General features: G+C 33.5%; 1 protein-coding gene across 10 annotated transcripts in view; it reads left to right on the top strand.

Annotated features, from left to right (window-relative positions):
• Positions 1-13,922, top strand: part of CPEB2 (cytoplasmic polyadenylation element binding protein 2) — a 67,200-nt gene that overhangs the window by 17,481 nt on the left and 35,797 nt on the right. For 8 of the 10 annotated variants that reach the window (XM_072946155.1, XM_072946145.1, XM_072946140.1 and 5 more), the window contains one exon: positions 11,211-11,261. The exons of the other annotated variants lie outside the window; for them this stretch is intronic. In XM_072946155.1, the coding sequence (XP_072802256.1) occupies positions 11,211-11,261 (51 nt within the window). The remainder of the gene's footprint in view (positions 1-11,210; positions 11,262-13,922) is intronic. 10 annotated transcript variants of the gene reach the window in all.

The raw sequence follows: 13,922 nt of genomic DNA, 5'->3' as shown, positions 1-13,922 counted from the left end.
AAAATGTTTTATTTGCTATGTGTTTTTGTATATCTAGCATCATTTTTATTACATGACTGACTGCTAAACTCCTGTTTCTAAGACTCCTAAACTAGAAATCTCCGCTTATTTTAAGAAAAATAATCCCTGAGAAAATAAGGAATGACTTCTGTAAGGTGTTACGTGGTCAAGTGGTCGTGGTAGTACCAAGTAAATTGTTGTCTCTTCTCTTCAAGAGACTTTTCTTTTCCCTCTGACTCTCTTTACCTGCCTTACTATAAAATTAGAAGTACAAGAGTTAACAAAATAACTTGTATAAATTTCTAACAGTCTGATATGAGAACTTAGTTTGGAGCTTAAGAACTCCTGAGCTGGACAGAGGTTCTCAAACTCCGAGAGCATGTTTAACATGCAGGTTTCAGGGCCCTACTTCTAGAGATTGTGCATTGCAGTTTATGTAAAAAACACACTTGGAGAAATTTTCATATAGGAGAACAAGATCAAAGAGATCTATAAGGAGTTGCAAAGAATTTAATGGCATTTATTAAAATACAGCAAAGTGAAAATGAAACTGATATTGATAATATCTGTGCCAGAGCAGGTGTATGGCCCTCTTACACTGCCCGAGCTACTTCTCTGTGACAGAGAGGGGTGCATTTTTCAGAGCTAATTTTGCTTTTCTTCAGCCACTTGTGTTTCCTGGAGTCAAAATTTTCGTAAGTGCCCAAAAAAAGTATAGATGAAAATGACTTTATTAGAATATCTTCAAAAAAAAGGTAATTATGGATGGATTGCTGTGTATGCTTTCAGTTTCCTTTTATTTTAAAAAGGAGTTAGTAGAATTTACATATTCTTTCCCCTTCATTCAATTTTTTTCTTTTTCCTGTAGATCACTGACCTTTGACAAAGAAGAAAAATCATTAACTTTGCAATAAATTGTATTTATATAGAAGCCATATACATTTTATTAAAAGTATTCTGACTTTAAGAGAGATGATCACTATTTGAAATACTTGATAACTTTTACCCCCCAAATACTCAGAATTCAGTTCATCTTCAGGAAAGTACAATTTATAAGAGTTTAACTTCTGTCATCAGTATTATCTGCAGATTGAAAAGGAAATTTTGAAAATGTGGTTGTAAAAGTGCTTGTTTTAGAAAATTTATTTGAAATATGGTATCATGGATAGAGATTTTGAAGTTTTATTTTCATTTCTTTTCAGGTATCTCTTAATTAGCAACAGTATTATTAAATTTAGAACATAGTTGAGTTTATTTCTTCAGATGTCTGAATATTCAACTAAATGATTTGAGTTACAACAGATTGCAGTTTTTTTTTAAACTAAAACCCATCAACACAGAAATGACAATGAATTTTCTTAAAATCACTTTACTTATTCAGAACTGTGTTTATTAGAAGCCGGTTTTTCACCACAAAGCATATTTCTTAGAACTTTAAATGTGGGCTTATGATTCTTATTTTTAAATTGAAAATAAAAACAAATGTATTTTTTGTATAGAACTTGCAGTGATAGAAGCAAGTACATGGGATAATTAGGCCTATGAATTTTAGCTGCTTATGGTATTTGAAGAGTATCCAAGAATCTCTAATGGAGGTTTTCCTCTGGAGTATACAACTTTATCCTTTTGAAATGTTCGTTTTCCTATTACAAAAAGTATTATGTATTCATTAAAAGAAATTTGGAAAAACTAGGCAAAAAAAGTTTTAAAATCATCAATAGTTCCATAAGGTAGAATAACCATATTTGATATTTTTGGTATATAATTTTTCTAATCTTTTCTTTTTAAATATATAAGTTTAAGATATTTGAAATATTCAAATATTTATCTTCCCTCCAACCTGGTGATCTTATAAAAAATTAGTTTAAAAAATATGTACATAGGTTAAAAAGTGAAATAGTGCCATAAGGCTCATAGAGCAAAAAATAGAAGTCTTCTTCCTGGTTCTTCTCTGTCTACTTTTGATTCCTGTTCCTTAGATGTAGCTACTTTGAACTTTGTTTAGCAATTCTTCCTGTAATGATTTGTAAATAATATGCTTACGCTTTATATCACCTACATTTTAGGTATTTGTTGACTATCTACTTTGACTTACCCATACCTCCAACATTTTCTGTGCTCTGTCCTCTTAAAATTATTTTAGGACCACTTTTGTTTAAGTTAGAGGGAATATTACTATGATAATGCAAATATTTGTAGATGAACCTCATATGTTTTGTATTATAGCATTTTCTTTTTCATGTAACTTTGCTTTTCCTGGAATTAATCACTGTTTCTTTTGGTTTGTTTGCTTAGTTTTCTAAGTACTTGTCACTGATTCATCCCAGAATGTGTTTATAGAACTATGAAGTTTCTCTCAATTCATGTAAAAACATCAAATAATCATCTAGATTTTTTTTTCTTTTTGTCTATTGTTGATATCCTTGTAGCCCACCATAACTGTCAATTTGGCACTTCCTTAATCCCTGGAATTCCTTTTTCCTTTGGAGTTCTTGTCCTGATTTCCATGTGCCTTCTTCATGGTGTGAACCTTTGTTTTATTGGACCTGTCTTACAGTACCTTCCTTCAGTTGGGATATAAATTTTGAGACCTGTATGTATGAAAATATGTTTATTCTACCTATATAAGATGATAGGTTGGTGTAGAATTCTATATTAGTAATTTTGAATGTTGAAAGCAAAGCTTCATTACTTCTAGGGTTACTGTATGTAATACCATTCTAAAACCTGTTCATTTGTATGGTTGATTGCCTTGTTTTGTGTTGTTTTTTAAAATTTTTTGCTTTTTTTTACTGGAAGCTTTTAGAATGTTTTTATGTCTGTGGTCCTGAAATTTCATGATAATGATATATGGGTCTCTCAGGGCATAGTGGTGGGGGACTTTACCTACCTGTCTTCTTCCCTCCTTCCCTTTCTTCCTTCTTCCTTTCCCCTCCCCTCCCCTTCTCTCCCTTCCCCTTCCCTTATTTTATATTCTGCACTGCACATTTATTGAGTCCTTCTAATTCAGAGATTAATTTCTTTCAATTCTTAGAAATTTGGAATGTTTCTTTGATGATTTTTCCCCTTCTATTTTTTATGTTACCTCTTTCTGGAGTTCCTGTTCTTCAGATATGAAACCTTCTATACTCATCATCTGCTTTTCTAATTTCCATTGCTTTATCTTTTGTGGTTTCCTCATTTCTAATTTTAAAATTTAAAAAAATGATTTTATTATTTAAAAATTTTTCTCTTACAACTTTAAAGACCCTCTTTTAAAAAGTCTCAATACTTTCCTATTTTTCTTCTTTGATCTTATATTTCTGGAGTGTTTAACTTTAAACACCATGTTACAGTTTTTAAAGATTAGTTTTCCAGTTCCTTGTATTGTCTCTGCTTCTTTTTAAGTTCCTCTTTTCTATTTGTTTAGTTTTGTTCTTATTTTTTTTTCTCATGCTCATATTTCATCAAATATCTTATGATCCTTTGCTGTCCATTTATTTTAAAGACAAGACAAAAACTGATGGAAACTCTGTGTTTGTAGTTGGGGTTTATAATCTAGCAAGCGTTTCTGTAAGCCAACCAAGTTGAACTGTCACAATGTCTGTATTCAGGTTTTTTCTTTTGGTTTGGGAAATGGAGCTTGATGTATGTCCCTCCTTCTGCCTGGGAGCTGTAGGTCTGGGTTCTAGCCTTCTTAGAAGAGCCAAAGAAGGGGCTGCGTTTCTTTCTGATTTATGTAAAAACTACCAAGTGATTGTTAGCCTTCCTGTTTTTAATTCTACCCCATATCTCCTCTCATTGATAACCAGAGCTTATTTCTGAACCCTCCCAGGCTTCTGCTACAGTAAATGGCCTGTTTCTGGATAGTCTTCCCCATACACACACCATTTCTGGTCTCAGTGCTGTCAGTGGTATTTGGTCTCCAAAGTCAGTTACCACTTAGCCAGTCATGTTCACAGCTTCCAAAAATGTCAATTTGATCCTTCTGTGATCCTGTCCCATTTTCTTTGTCCTAGTGTGGGTTATGCCTCTTTAAAACTTCTGTGCTGTCATTTTAGGGATTTCAGGAAGCAGCAGGGATAAGCACATCAGTTGGAAGTCTCTGTAACCCCTAGTCTGCTTACCTCCTTAGTGAGGCCCCGCAACACTCCCAGACCGTAGATTACTGTGGTAAAGGTTGTTAAGGAATCATACTCGTTTTTAATCTGGACACTTTTCTCATTTATTTTTGATTCAGTCAGTTTTTTTTTTTTAAGTAGATGTATCTTTTCTCATGATAGTGTGTCACGGGAGCAACTGACCACTTCTGTTTTTGCGTTATATTGAATCAGCATCTGTTTTAATGCCAAGCAAATAGAAGGGGCTCAATAAATTATTGGTTGAATGATTAAACATTTTTCCACAATAATTCATTCTTTATCAATATTTATTTAGAACATTAAAAATTACTTATGTGAATGTAAAACAGTGTATAACCATTCCCCTACAGTTGTACAGTTAGGTATTTTTTAGTTTTTACAAAAAAACGGTGAACTTTTTCTGAGTTTATTTCCATTGAGTAGACTTAATACATCTGTATTTGAAGTTTTGAATATATATTGCCAACTTATTTTTAAGTTTTATGCCAGTTTATACTGCCACTGGTAATGTTTGATTACCTATCTGTTATCTTAATATTATTTTCATTAATAAAACACTTTTACAATTTAAAGTTTGTGACCATTAGTGCAACTTGATTTTAATATTAATTGCTTATATCAATTAGTATCAGTTTTATTGCAGTAATTTTATGATAATACATTATCTTACCAGATGATTGGTGACTTAATTTAAGTTTGCCTTTTGTTGTTTTTGTCTTTCTTTGTGATTATACCTTACTTGGAACAAACTTTTTGATATTCTATATTCCTTGGTATTTCTTAATATATTTCCTAAAACTGATTGGACAGACGTTTTTAAAGTTTTAAATAATTGCTTAGGTGAAAAATTATAATGGGATCCTGATTTAAGAGTGAGTCAACTAGATTAATTTTCCTGGAAACTAAAGGAGATTGGTGGCTTTTAATAAATGTAGGTAAGGAATGATTCTCTTGCTTTCTTGGGATCTGGATCTAAGGGTCTTTTCTACGTTTGTATGATCTTATTCTTAGGCTTTTATGAGCATGCATTGAGATTTGGGAGTGAGGTCAGGAATGACTGTCCTGCCCATTGGATCTGAGCAGAGATTGGAGTTATTCAAGGTTGGTAATTACCACATTCTGAGTGGATTTTACCAGGCTTCCTATAAACCATTTTTTTTTTACTAATTGGATTTCAAAATAAAAGTGAAATGTATATAATGAAAAAAATGTGAGACGAGTCTACCAAACCAGTGGGAGCAATGCTTTATTTAAAACATAAGAAGAAAGTATTAGATTTAAGGGTGTATGTGTGTATAATATTATATATATATCTATATTAAACACACACACACACAATATATAACATGCATATTGTTTACTGAGCACCTGATATGTGCTAAGCACTGTTCTGAGGACTCTACATGTATATATTAACTTATTTAATGCTCACAACTAAGGGTAGATATTTACCCTTATTTTGCAGTTGGATGACTGTGGTGGCTTACTAATAATAGTTATCCAAGTTTCAGTGCTGGGAAGTAGTGGAACTTAACAGCTAGCTCTTGAGTTTGTGCTTTTAACCACTGCACCATACTGCCTCTCTTATTAATTGGTTTAATATTCTAACTCAAACTCTTTATGATCTAGTATGTAATTTAAAATTTTTGCTATTTAAAGGAGTTGGCAGAATGTGTAGCATTGTTCTATAGCAATTTTCTCATCACTAATGAAGAGTAGGTTGGCATCATTAACAGTGAATATTAGGGTTTTGGAAATCATTTTTTGGATGTATTCATTAAAAAAAAGAAAACAGTTGTGCAGAAAGGAAACATTTATCTTGGCAAAGAAGAAGAAACAGGACTTGTCTTCTTCCCTCCCCTCCCCATATTTAAGGGGTTTCCAAAAGCTTGTTCTGTGATTTTTCCATTCACTGAGAGGATGTCCTTTCCATTCCCCACATGCAAACACATATTTAGATATTGTGCTTTAGATTAAGTTCATGGTTCATGTAATAGAATGAGATACTTAATTCATCCATTTCATAAATATTTGGGGCCTGTTATGTACTAAGATCTGTTTTAGATGCTACAGATACAGTAGAGAATAAAAAAGACAAGGTCCTGCCCTCATGAGACTGTTTTAATGAAGGATAGGGGTAACAGGAATCAATGCTAACAAGGAAAACACACAGTGTCATGGGTGCAGAGAAAGAAAGAAGCTGCTGTTTTAGACAGGATGGTCTGTGATGGCAGCTCTTAAAGACCTAAGTGAAGTGAGAGGTGCAAGCTTTGGTCATATGTAGGCAAATGCATTTCAGACAGAAAGAAGAGGAAATCTACAGATCCTGAAATGGGACCACGCCTGGCATGTTTGAGTAATAATAGAGGCCAGTGTAGCTAGAATGGTAGAGGACAAAGGGCCAGATACTTATTCTAAGTGTGGAAGTGTTTTGAGCAATAAAGCAGCATGGGCTGACTTAGGTTTTAAAAGTATCACACAGGCTGCTGAATAGAGACTACACTGTCAGGTTATTCCAGCAGTCTGTGCAGAGGTGGGAACGGCATGGGCCAGCGAAAAAGTCAAGGAGCTGGTGAGCAATCAGATTGAGGTCTATGTCGATAATAGAACAGTTAAGGTTTGTTGACGAATTTATGCACAGATTACATAGAGTGAGGAGTAAAGGTAACCCAAGGTTTTCGGATGAGCAAATTAATTGAAGAAAGTGCTATACATGGATCTGGGGAAATACGGGTTTGAGGGACAGAGGTTGCAGTTAGAGATATAAATGTGGAAATGCTGAGAGATGATACGTGAAGTTTTGGTAGCAGATAATGTCACCTAGGGAGGCAGTATAAGAAGAGAAGTCCAAGGGTTGAACACTGGGGCTTTAACATTTAAAGGTTGAGACGAGGAAGAGGATACAGCAGAGACGACTTAAGGAATGGCTGCTGATAGAGAACCAAGAGAGTATGGTACCTGGGAAAGAAGATAAGAGGATACTTCACCAATCAGATGCTTTCTGGTTAGCTAGAGGCCTTTCCACTTAAGAATACACAAACATTAAGAGATGTTGGGGAAGTGATTGCTTCATCTTATCCTATCTAATTCATATTTCTACAATTTTAAAAGTATGTTTAAATCCAAGAAAAAATGAAATAAGAAAAGTTATAATCTTATCACTATTTTATGTTATTTTTATTGGCATTAAGTAGTTTGAAGAAAGAACTTGTATATTGATATCAATATTTATCAATATAAGTATGTATATATGATATATATATGAATAGTCTTCAATATTGACTTAACTTTTGTATGTCTTAGAAATACTGCTTTGTTGAAATTTTAGTAACTGGTAATTGTCTTGCAGTAATTGATGTGCAGTTGTCATATTTCAGTGTTCTTTGATGCTCTAATACACATCTAAAATGGTTAACATGACTTTTTAGATATTATTATGCATATTATTAAAATCATAATAGACTAATAAGACAATTTTAAGATACTGAGTTACTCACTGACACCTAAGAATAAATATACATTTTTCAAAATAGTTTGTTTTAAATTTTATAGTATTTTAATGTAAAAGAAAATGTACCAAGAAATAATATATGCACATTAATTATAGATGTGTTAAAACCATCTTGAAGTTTTTTATCATGTTTTCACAACAATAAATAATAGCCCAGTTACCTATAATTCAGTTTGTCGAAACCTATTACTAGAGGACTTTATTTGTAAGGTTAGAAAACTGGTACAACAGAAAACTCAATAAGCAGCTTAGACAAGACGGATGTCTTTTTCTTTTACATAAGCATAACACTCCTGGAAGTGGTACTGTGATTTTTATGGATCTAAGTCCTTCTGTTTTGTTGTTCTGCTGTCATTTTAACACCCACCTTCAGCCTCATGATCTGGGATGGCTGAGTGATTCAGTTGAGCTGTTGCATCTGCATTCCAGTAAGCTGGAGGTAAAGGAGAGGGACGATCTTCCCTTCCAAGGGTGCTTCGCAGAAACTTCACATACCAGTTTTGTTTTACGTCCCATTGTCCAGATCTTAGACACCCGGGCACACTTAACTACAAGGAAGGCTTGGAAATTTATTTTTTCACTCTGGGCAGTCCTACATCTGCCCGTTTGGGTGTCTTAGCATTGACTGGAACAGGTGTTAGGCTACAGCTACCCGCCGGTGCCACAGGCCTTTTAGACAACAGGGAGGAATTGGTGTTACTATAGTGCGGCCTTTTTGTGGGTTTTTTTTTTCTCTTTTAAAGTATAAGTTATCTAATATGCTACGTAATCATTCTGTAACTTTTTTAATGGATGATGTACCTTACAACCTACCATACATCCTTTACCCCAGATTGTTATTAGCTAGGAAGTCATAGAAGAGAGTGACTAAGAGTAGGGCGCTAATCTGCCTGAATGGAATCCTACCAGTGCTACGTGCTGGTGGTGTAACCTTGGGCAAGCTGTTAAACTTTCTGTGGCAAAGGTTATCTTCAGCTGGGAGGATAACACTACCTAGCTCACAGGACTGTTGCAAGGTTTAAATAATTGGTTTTAAAGAACTTAGAAAATGAAATGAACTTAGAAATGGCTCATCGTTAAGCCCTCCAGTGTTGTTACTGTCAATTGACAGATTCTTAATGAAGTAATTTTAATACTATTCCATGTAAAATATAACTGTAAAATTTAACACGTAAAGATGCACTAATATTTCACTGTGGTAGAGGGAAAGTAATTGGATAACTTTAAAATGAGCCTAAATTGCTTATTTAGTTCTGAGTATTTTATTAGTTATACGGAGAGGTTTTCTTCTTTGGAGAATTATATTTTAGAACATATTTGCAAATAGGTATTTGTTGTTTGAAGTTTCCACTTAAGGTGTGCCTTTTAAGTCCATTCAGAGCCAAGAAGTGAAAAGATTATTAGTAATAAAAATTTCTTGTTACCTGTGTCTTGGGATAAATAAAGTGAACAATGAAATTGTTGGAGGATAATTATGTGGCAGTTCAAAGCTGAGTGTCCTTTGCAGTGGAACTAGGCTTACAGCTCTTCTTAGTTTACTTCCCTTGGCAGTCTTGCTTGAACCCCTGCACTTGGTTAAACACCCCTCTGTGCTTTTTATATAGCATACTCTGCATAACTCTTTTTCACACTTGGCAGAGTTTACTGAAATTGTGTATTTGTGTCTGTCTCCCCTACCACTTCATAAGCAGAGATTGTATCTCACTCATCTTTGTATCCTACACTGTCAGTATACAAACAAGCTGTAATGAACTTGTTACACTGAACAGAGCAATGCAGGTTGCCACTTTTGTAGGGATTTTAATTTTCAATCTCAATGAGTAACAGTGATTTTTTTTTCATAGCCTTAAATCAGTCTCTGAATTTGGTTGTCTGCAACAAGAAAAATAGGCCCATTTCCAAAATAAACTATGATCCTTCAGACAAAGTAATGTTCCATGCTGTTGAAATCTGGTTAAGAAAGGTCTGCTTCCTAACTCTTTGTATCTTGTGCCTTTTGTACACACACTCCTGTTTTTCACTCCTTACTAAAGTGTCACGACAATGAACTTACTTGTATGTTTTTAGAGTATGACAGCTATATTTAAGAGATAATTTAGTTAACCAGTATGCTGCATGAAACTCAGGAGTAGGTGGTGGTAAATTGTTCTTTGAAGGACAGAAACCTTTATTTTGTTTAACTATGTTGAGTCTGAAAATAAAATGTGCTATAGTTAAATTAGAGCCCAGATGAAGTGTGTTTGTATGTATAGGTGTATATATACATGCTGTGTGTGTGTATACATATATAATGTGTGTGTATATATGCACATTATCCATCTATATTTTAATGTCAAAATTGGGTTATCTTTGCCACTTGCTCTTGTACTAGTAGATGATCAAATTCTTTAACTTCATAATTAAAGCCAATAGACAGTCTCTTTTGTATGCGATATTTGGATGCAATAAAGGACCCTTAGAGTATACAGTACTTGATGAGGTGGTAAAGGTAGATGCAGTTAATCTGAATTCCTTATTAATTATGTCAGATCCATTCAGATATTTATTGGTCACCCTTCTGCTGTCAGTGCATTATATGCTATCATAGTGTCTTTTGAAGGGCTGTGCTGAAAGTTGTTAAACTGCAATCTCACAGATATTTAATTTTTAGTAGTTTCCTAAGTGGATTTTAATGTATCTTTCTAATATTGTATCAGAGACTCAGGCATTAGAGAAAAATCCTATATTTTAATGGACTAAAAACAATGATCATCCTCACTGTTGGCATTTAGTCAAACAAATTTTATGATGTAAGACTGCTGGGTAAACCACAATATGTTTGTGCATCCCTTTTTTCTCTTCCACAGCAGTATATAGTACTGTTGTCCTTTCTGCATTTAGTATATACAAAACTCTTCAATGAAAAATAACTCAAAGGAGATACTATGCTCTTAAGCTTTATTATTTTCATTTTTTATAGTTTTATTTTTATGTCATTTCTAGACTTTGAACGAGCTTAAATTTCCAGTATCATTTGCAATAAAACAATTAAGATGTTTTTATTAAACTCCTTTATTTAAGTACAACTTGTAAAATCATACTGAATTCAGTGGCAAGTTGTGATGAGTTTTTGCTGCTTATTTTTTATTTTAATATTTTGGTGGGGTTTTTATTTAAGGATGTGTCTTTCCTTCAAATTTTAGATACCTGTAGAGAGAATTACAAACAGCTTTGATAATATTTTTTAAACTTTCACATCCTATATTATCCTATAATATCCTATAATATATCCTATATTAAGTTTGAAAGACTAGGATACCTACATTCTTTTCATATTTTAAAAAATAAGCTTTATTCTGTAAGCATTGCTCTCAAGTCACATTGTGCTCTTATAATCTAAGACTAAAGTTAACTGTTTTTTGTTTTGTTTTCAACTTACAGAGATAGTTGTGGTAAATATACTTTGTGCTAAACAGTAATTTTTATTCCTTAAGAACTGAACTATTCTCAGTAATATTCTCCTCCTTACCCCCTTTCCCTTTTTTGCTTTTCAAATGGCTCTATAATCTTTCAAACTTCCCTTTCCTGTCTTTTTAAAGGTCGATTGAACTATCCACATCCAGGAACTGACAATCTGTTGATGTTAAATGGTAAGTTTTATAAAAACATTTTGTTTCCAATAGATTTATATAAATAAAAATGATTGAATACATGTTTCTCTAAGCCTTCTCCATACACACAAGTTAATCATGTTATAAGTAGGAAAATAAAGCTACAACTCTTCCTGTACACAAGGCAGAATTATAAGTTTGAGTGTATTCTCACTGGCAGAGTAACCACTGAAGTGTATTTGTGACAGTATGATTTAATTCAGTGACCATAGACTTTGGAGACAGTTCTGAGTTTGAATATTGGCTTTCTAGTTTGCTTTATTACCTTGGTCAAGTAACTTCTGTGAGCCTTAGTTTCCCTTCTGTGAAATAGTAACAATCTCAAAGTTCATTATGAGAATTAAATGAGATGCTGTTTGCAAAGTACATAGAATGTGTTACTTAGTATAGCACCTGTGTTTATGTTCAACTAAGGAATATACTGGTGATTCTAGAAATATGGGAGTCACGCTAACTTAATTTTTCCTAGCTGTTAAGTTTACACAGTGAATTTCACTCTGGTGAAAAACAGACTTTCATTAAATTCCTTTCTATCTTTTGAACAAAGATTGTATTCATCTAAAGCTTTGTTGAAAAAAAGATGGCAATGAAGTTGACGAACAAAGGCTGAGAAAAAGGCCAGTGGAAAGCTAGACCATGTGAACTCTAGTGTTAAGTAAAAACTAGTATTAAGGAAAGATAAAAAGATAGGAATTCAGTCCAGGCGACCTAGGAGATTGTCAAGATAGATGGGATTTTGGAATTAGAGAAAGATTGAAGCAAAGCATTAAGTGAGGTGATTGATTGGTTCATTCAACATTTGACTCTTTTGTATTGAGTTTCCTACCACATGCTATCCTCGTCTAAGCACTGGATTATCAATTAGTGAGGATCTTCAAGGATGGTTAGAGGTAGAATTGTCAGGGTGCTAGCAGTGGGGCCAGACTGTATATACACGGCTGAAGCCATGTTCAGGCTAGACCTTACAGTGGTCTAGTGGTCCACATATATGAATTCAGGGAATTACAGTGTTTCCATAGACCTTAACCAAAAAGGCAGTGGAAATTACATTCCAGGACTTGTTCGTCAACTTTTTTTCTACCATGGAATTAAAAAACCATATTGTTTGAGTAGCTAGCTGGTCTCTGAACTCTAAATCTATGACTAACAATTATATTGCTGAAAGTAAGTTTACAAACAAAATAGATTGTAAGTTTTATTGTTCTCATGGCTTGATTTATAAAATAATTATAGCTTTGGGTAATGATAAGTTATTTATATATGGATCCTAACTTCCTTAGATTCTTTTCTTTTGCAACATTCTGTGTGGTAAAGATAGATCATTCACATTTCTATTTTAACTTCTAAAAAAAAGCAGTTCAATTGAAAAATTTGAATTTACATCTTTCACGTATTCTATTAAAATCCATCTGAAGGAAAGTACTGTATGAGATAATTTGTTAGATCATTCACAGATGTTCTTAGACTGCTGAATACATAGTAAAGTAGGATGATTCAGAAGTATATTGTAATCACAATAGAATGTGTCTTTTGTGTGAGTAAAGAACTTAGTAGCCACACTGTTTTTACAGCTTACACTTTTGGTTACACTAAACATTATTAAACTAATTGATTTCATCAGTTGCCTAAAGCCCTTATAAATAATCTAGGTGTTAGGTTGAAAGTGATTCATGACGTAGTAGACACAAGCATATTTTGTTTCAAGCAAGAGTTGCATCTTGTGGACAAACCTGCTTTTTTTATTAGGTGAGCATTTTTCACAGTCTGTCACTTTAGTGCTACAGTGCGTACTCAGTACTGTACAGAAGCCATCCTAGAAATTCTGAACTTCTGGCAAAGGACTGGGGGGGGAAATGATAATGAAACTAGAACATCAGTATGTGTTTAGGTCAGTAGAAAGAATTTGATCCAAAGAGGAAAAAATATTTTGCTTATCTGGGATCGTTGGTTAAGAGGGAAAGCAAGAAGCAGAAAATTAGATATATTTATAGGGTAAGGAAATATTTGAATATTAAAGATTTAGATAATTTTTTGTAGACATCAAGGTTATTGAAGACAAAAATGGAAATAAGTGATATTTATATAAAACCTCTGCCTATACTAATTATTAAATATTATTGACTGAAGAAATTGTAGCATCTCAGTACATAGACTTGCTTTTTAAATTGTTTTATAGTATGTCACAGATTTGACTGTTAGGCAGTTGATTAAGTTCTATTACTTAACCAACAAGCATAGCCAATATTAACTTAGAAAACCAATATTGGTAATAAATTATACACTAGTATTTTTGTGTGTGTGTGTGTGGTGGTTTAGTAGTAGTACATGGTGATTGGTACCACAGACTATGGACCAAGGTTATCTGGGTTTAAACCCAAGTTTGCTATTTCTAGCTGTGTGACCTGGGGCAGCTTACCTAACTTCCCTTGGACTCAGAGTCCTCATTTGTAAAAGAGAGGCAGCATGCTACCTGCCTCCGGAGGTCGTTGTGAGAAGTGAGTGAATTTATTCATGTAAAGTCTTTAGAACAGTTCCTGAAAGTGAAAGTTAGTTGTGGCAACGTGTGATGAACAGTGACTAAAATGACTCTGAAAGAATAAAAATCATGTCCCGTCAATAGCTGAAAAGAGTTGGATCTGT

The sequence above is a fragment of the Vicugna pacos genome, chromosome 2, assembly GCF_048564905.1.
Source record: "Vicugna pacos chromosome 2, VicPac4, whole genome shotgun sequence".
Classification (NCBI taxonomy): Eukaryota; Metazoa; Chordata; class Mammalia; order Artiodactyla; family Camelidae; genus Vicugna; species Vicugna pacos.
The sequence above is the reverse complement of the archived record's forward strand: the minus strand, read 5'-3'. Positions and strand labels throughout refer to the sequence as shown.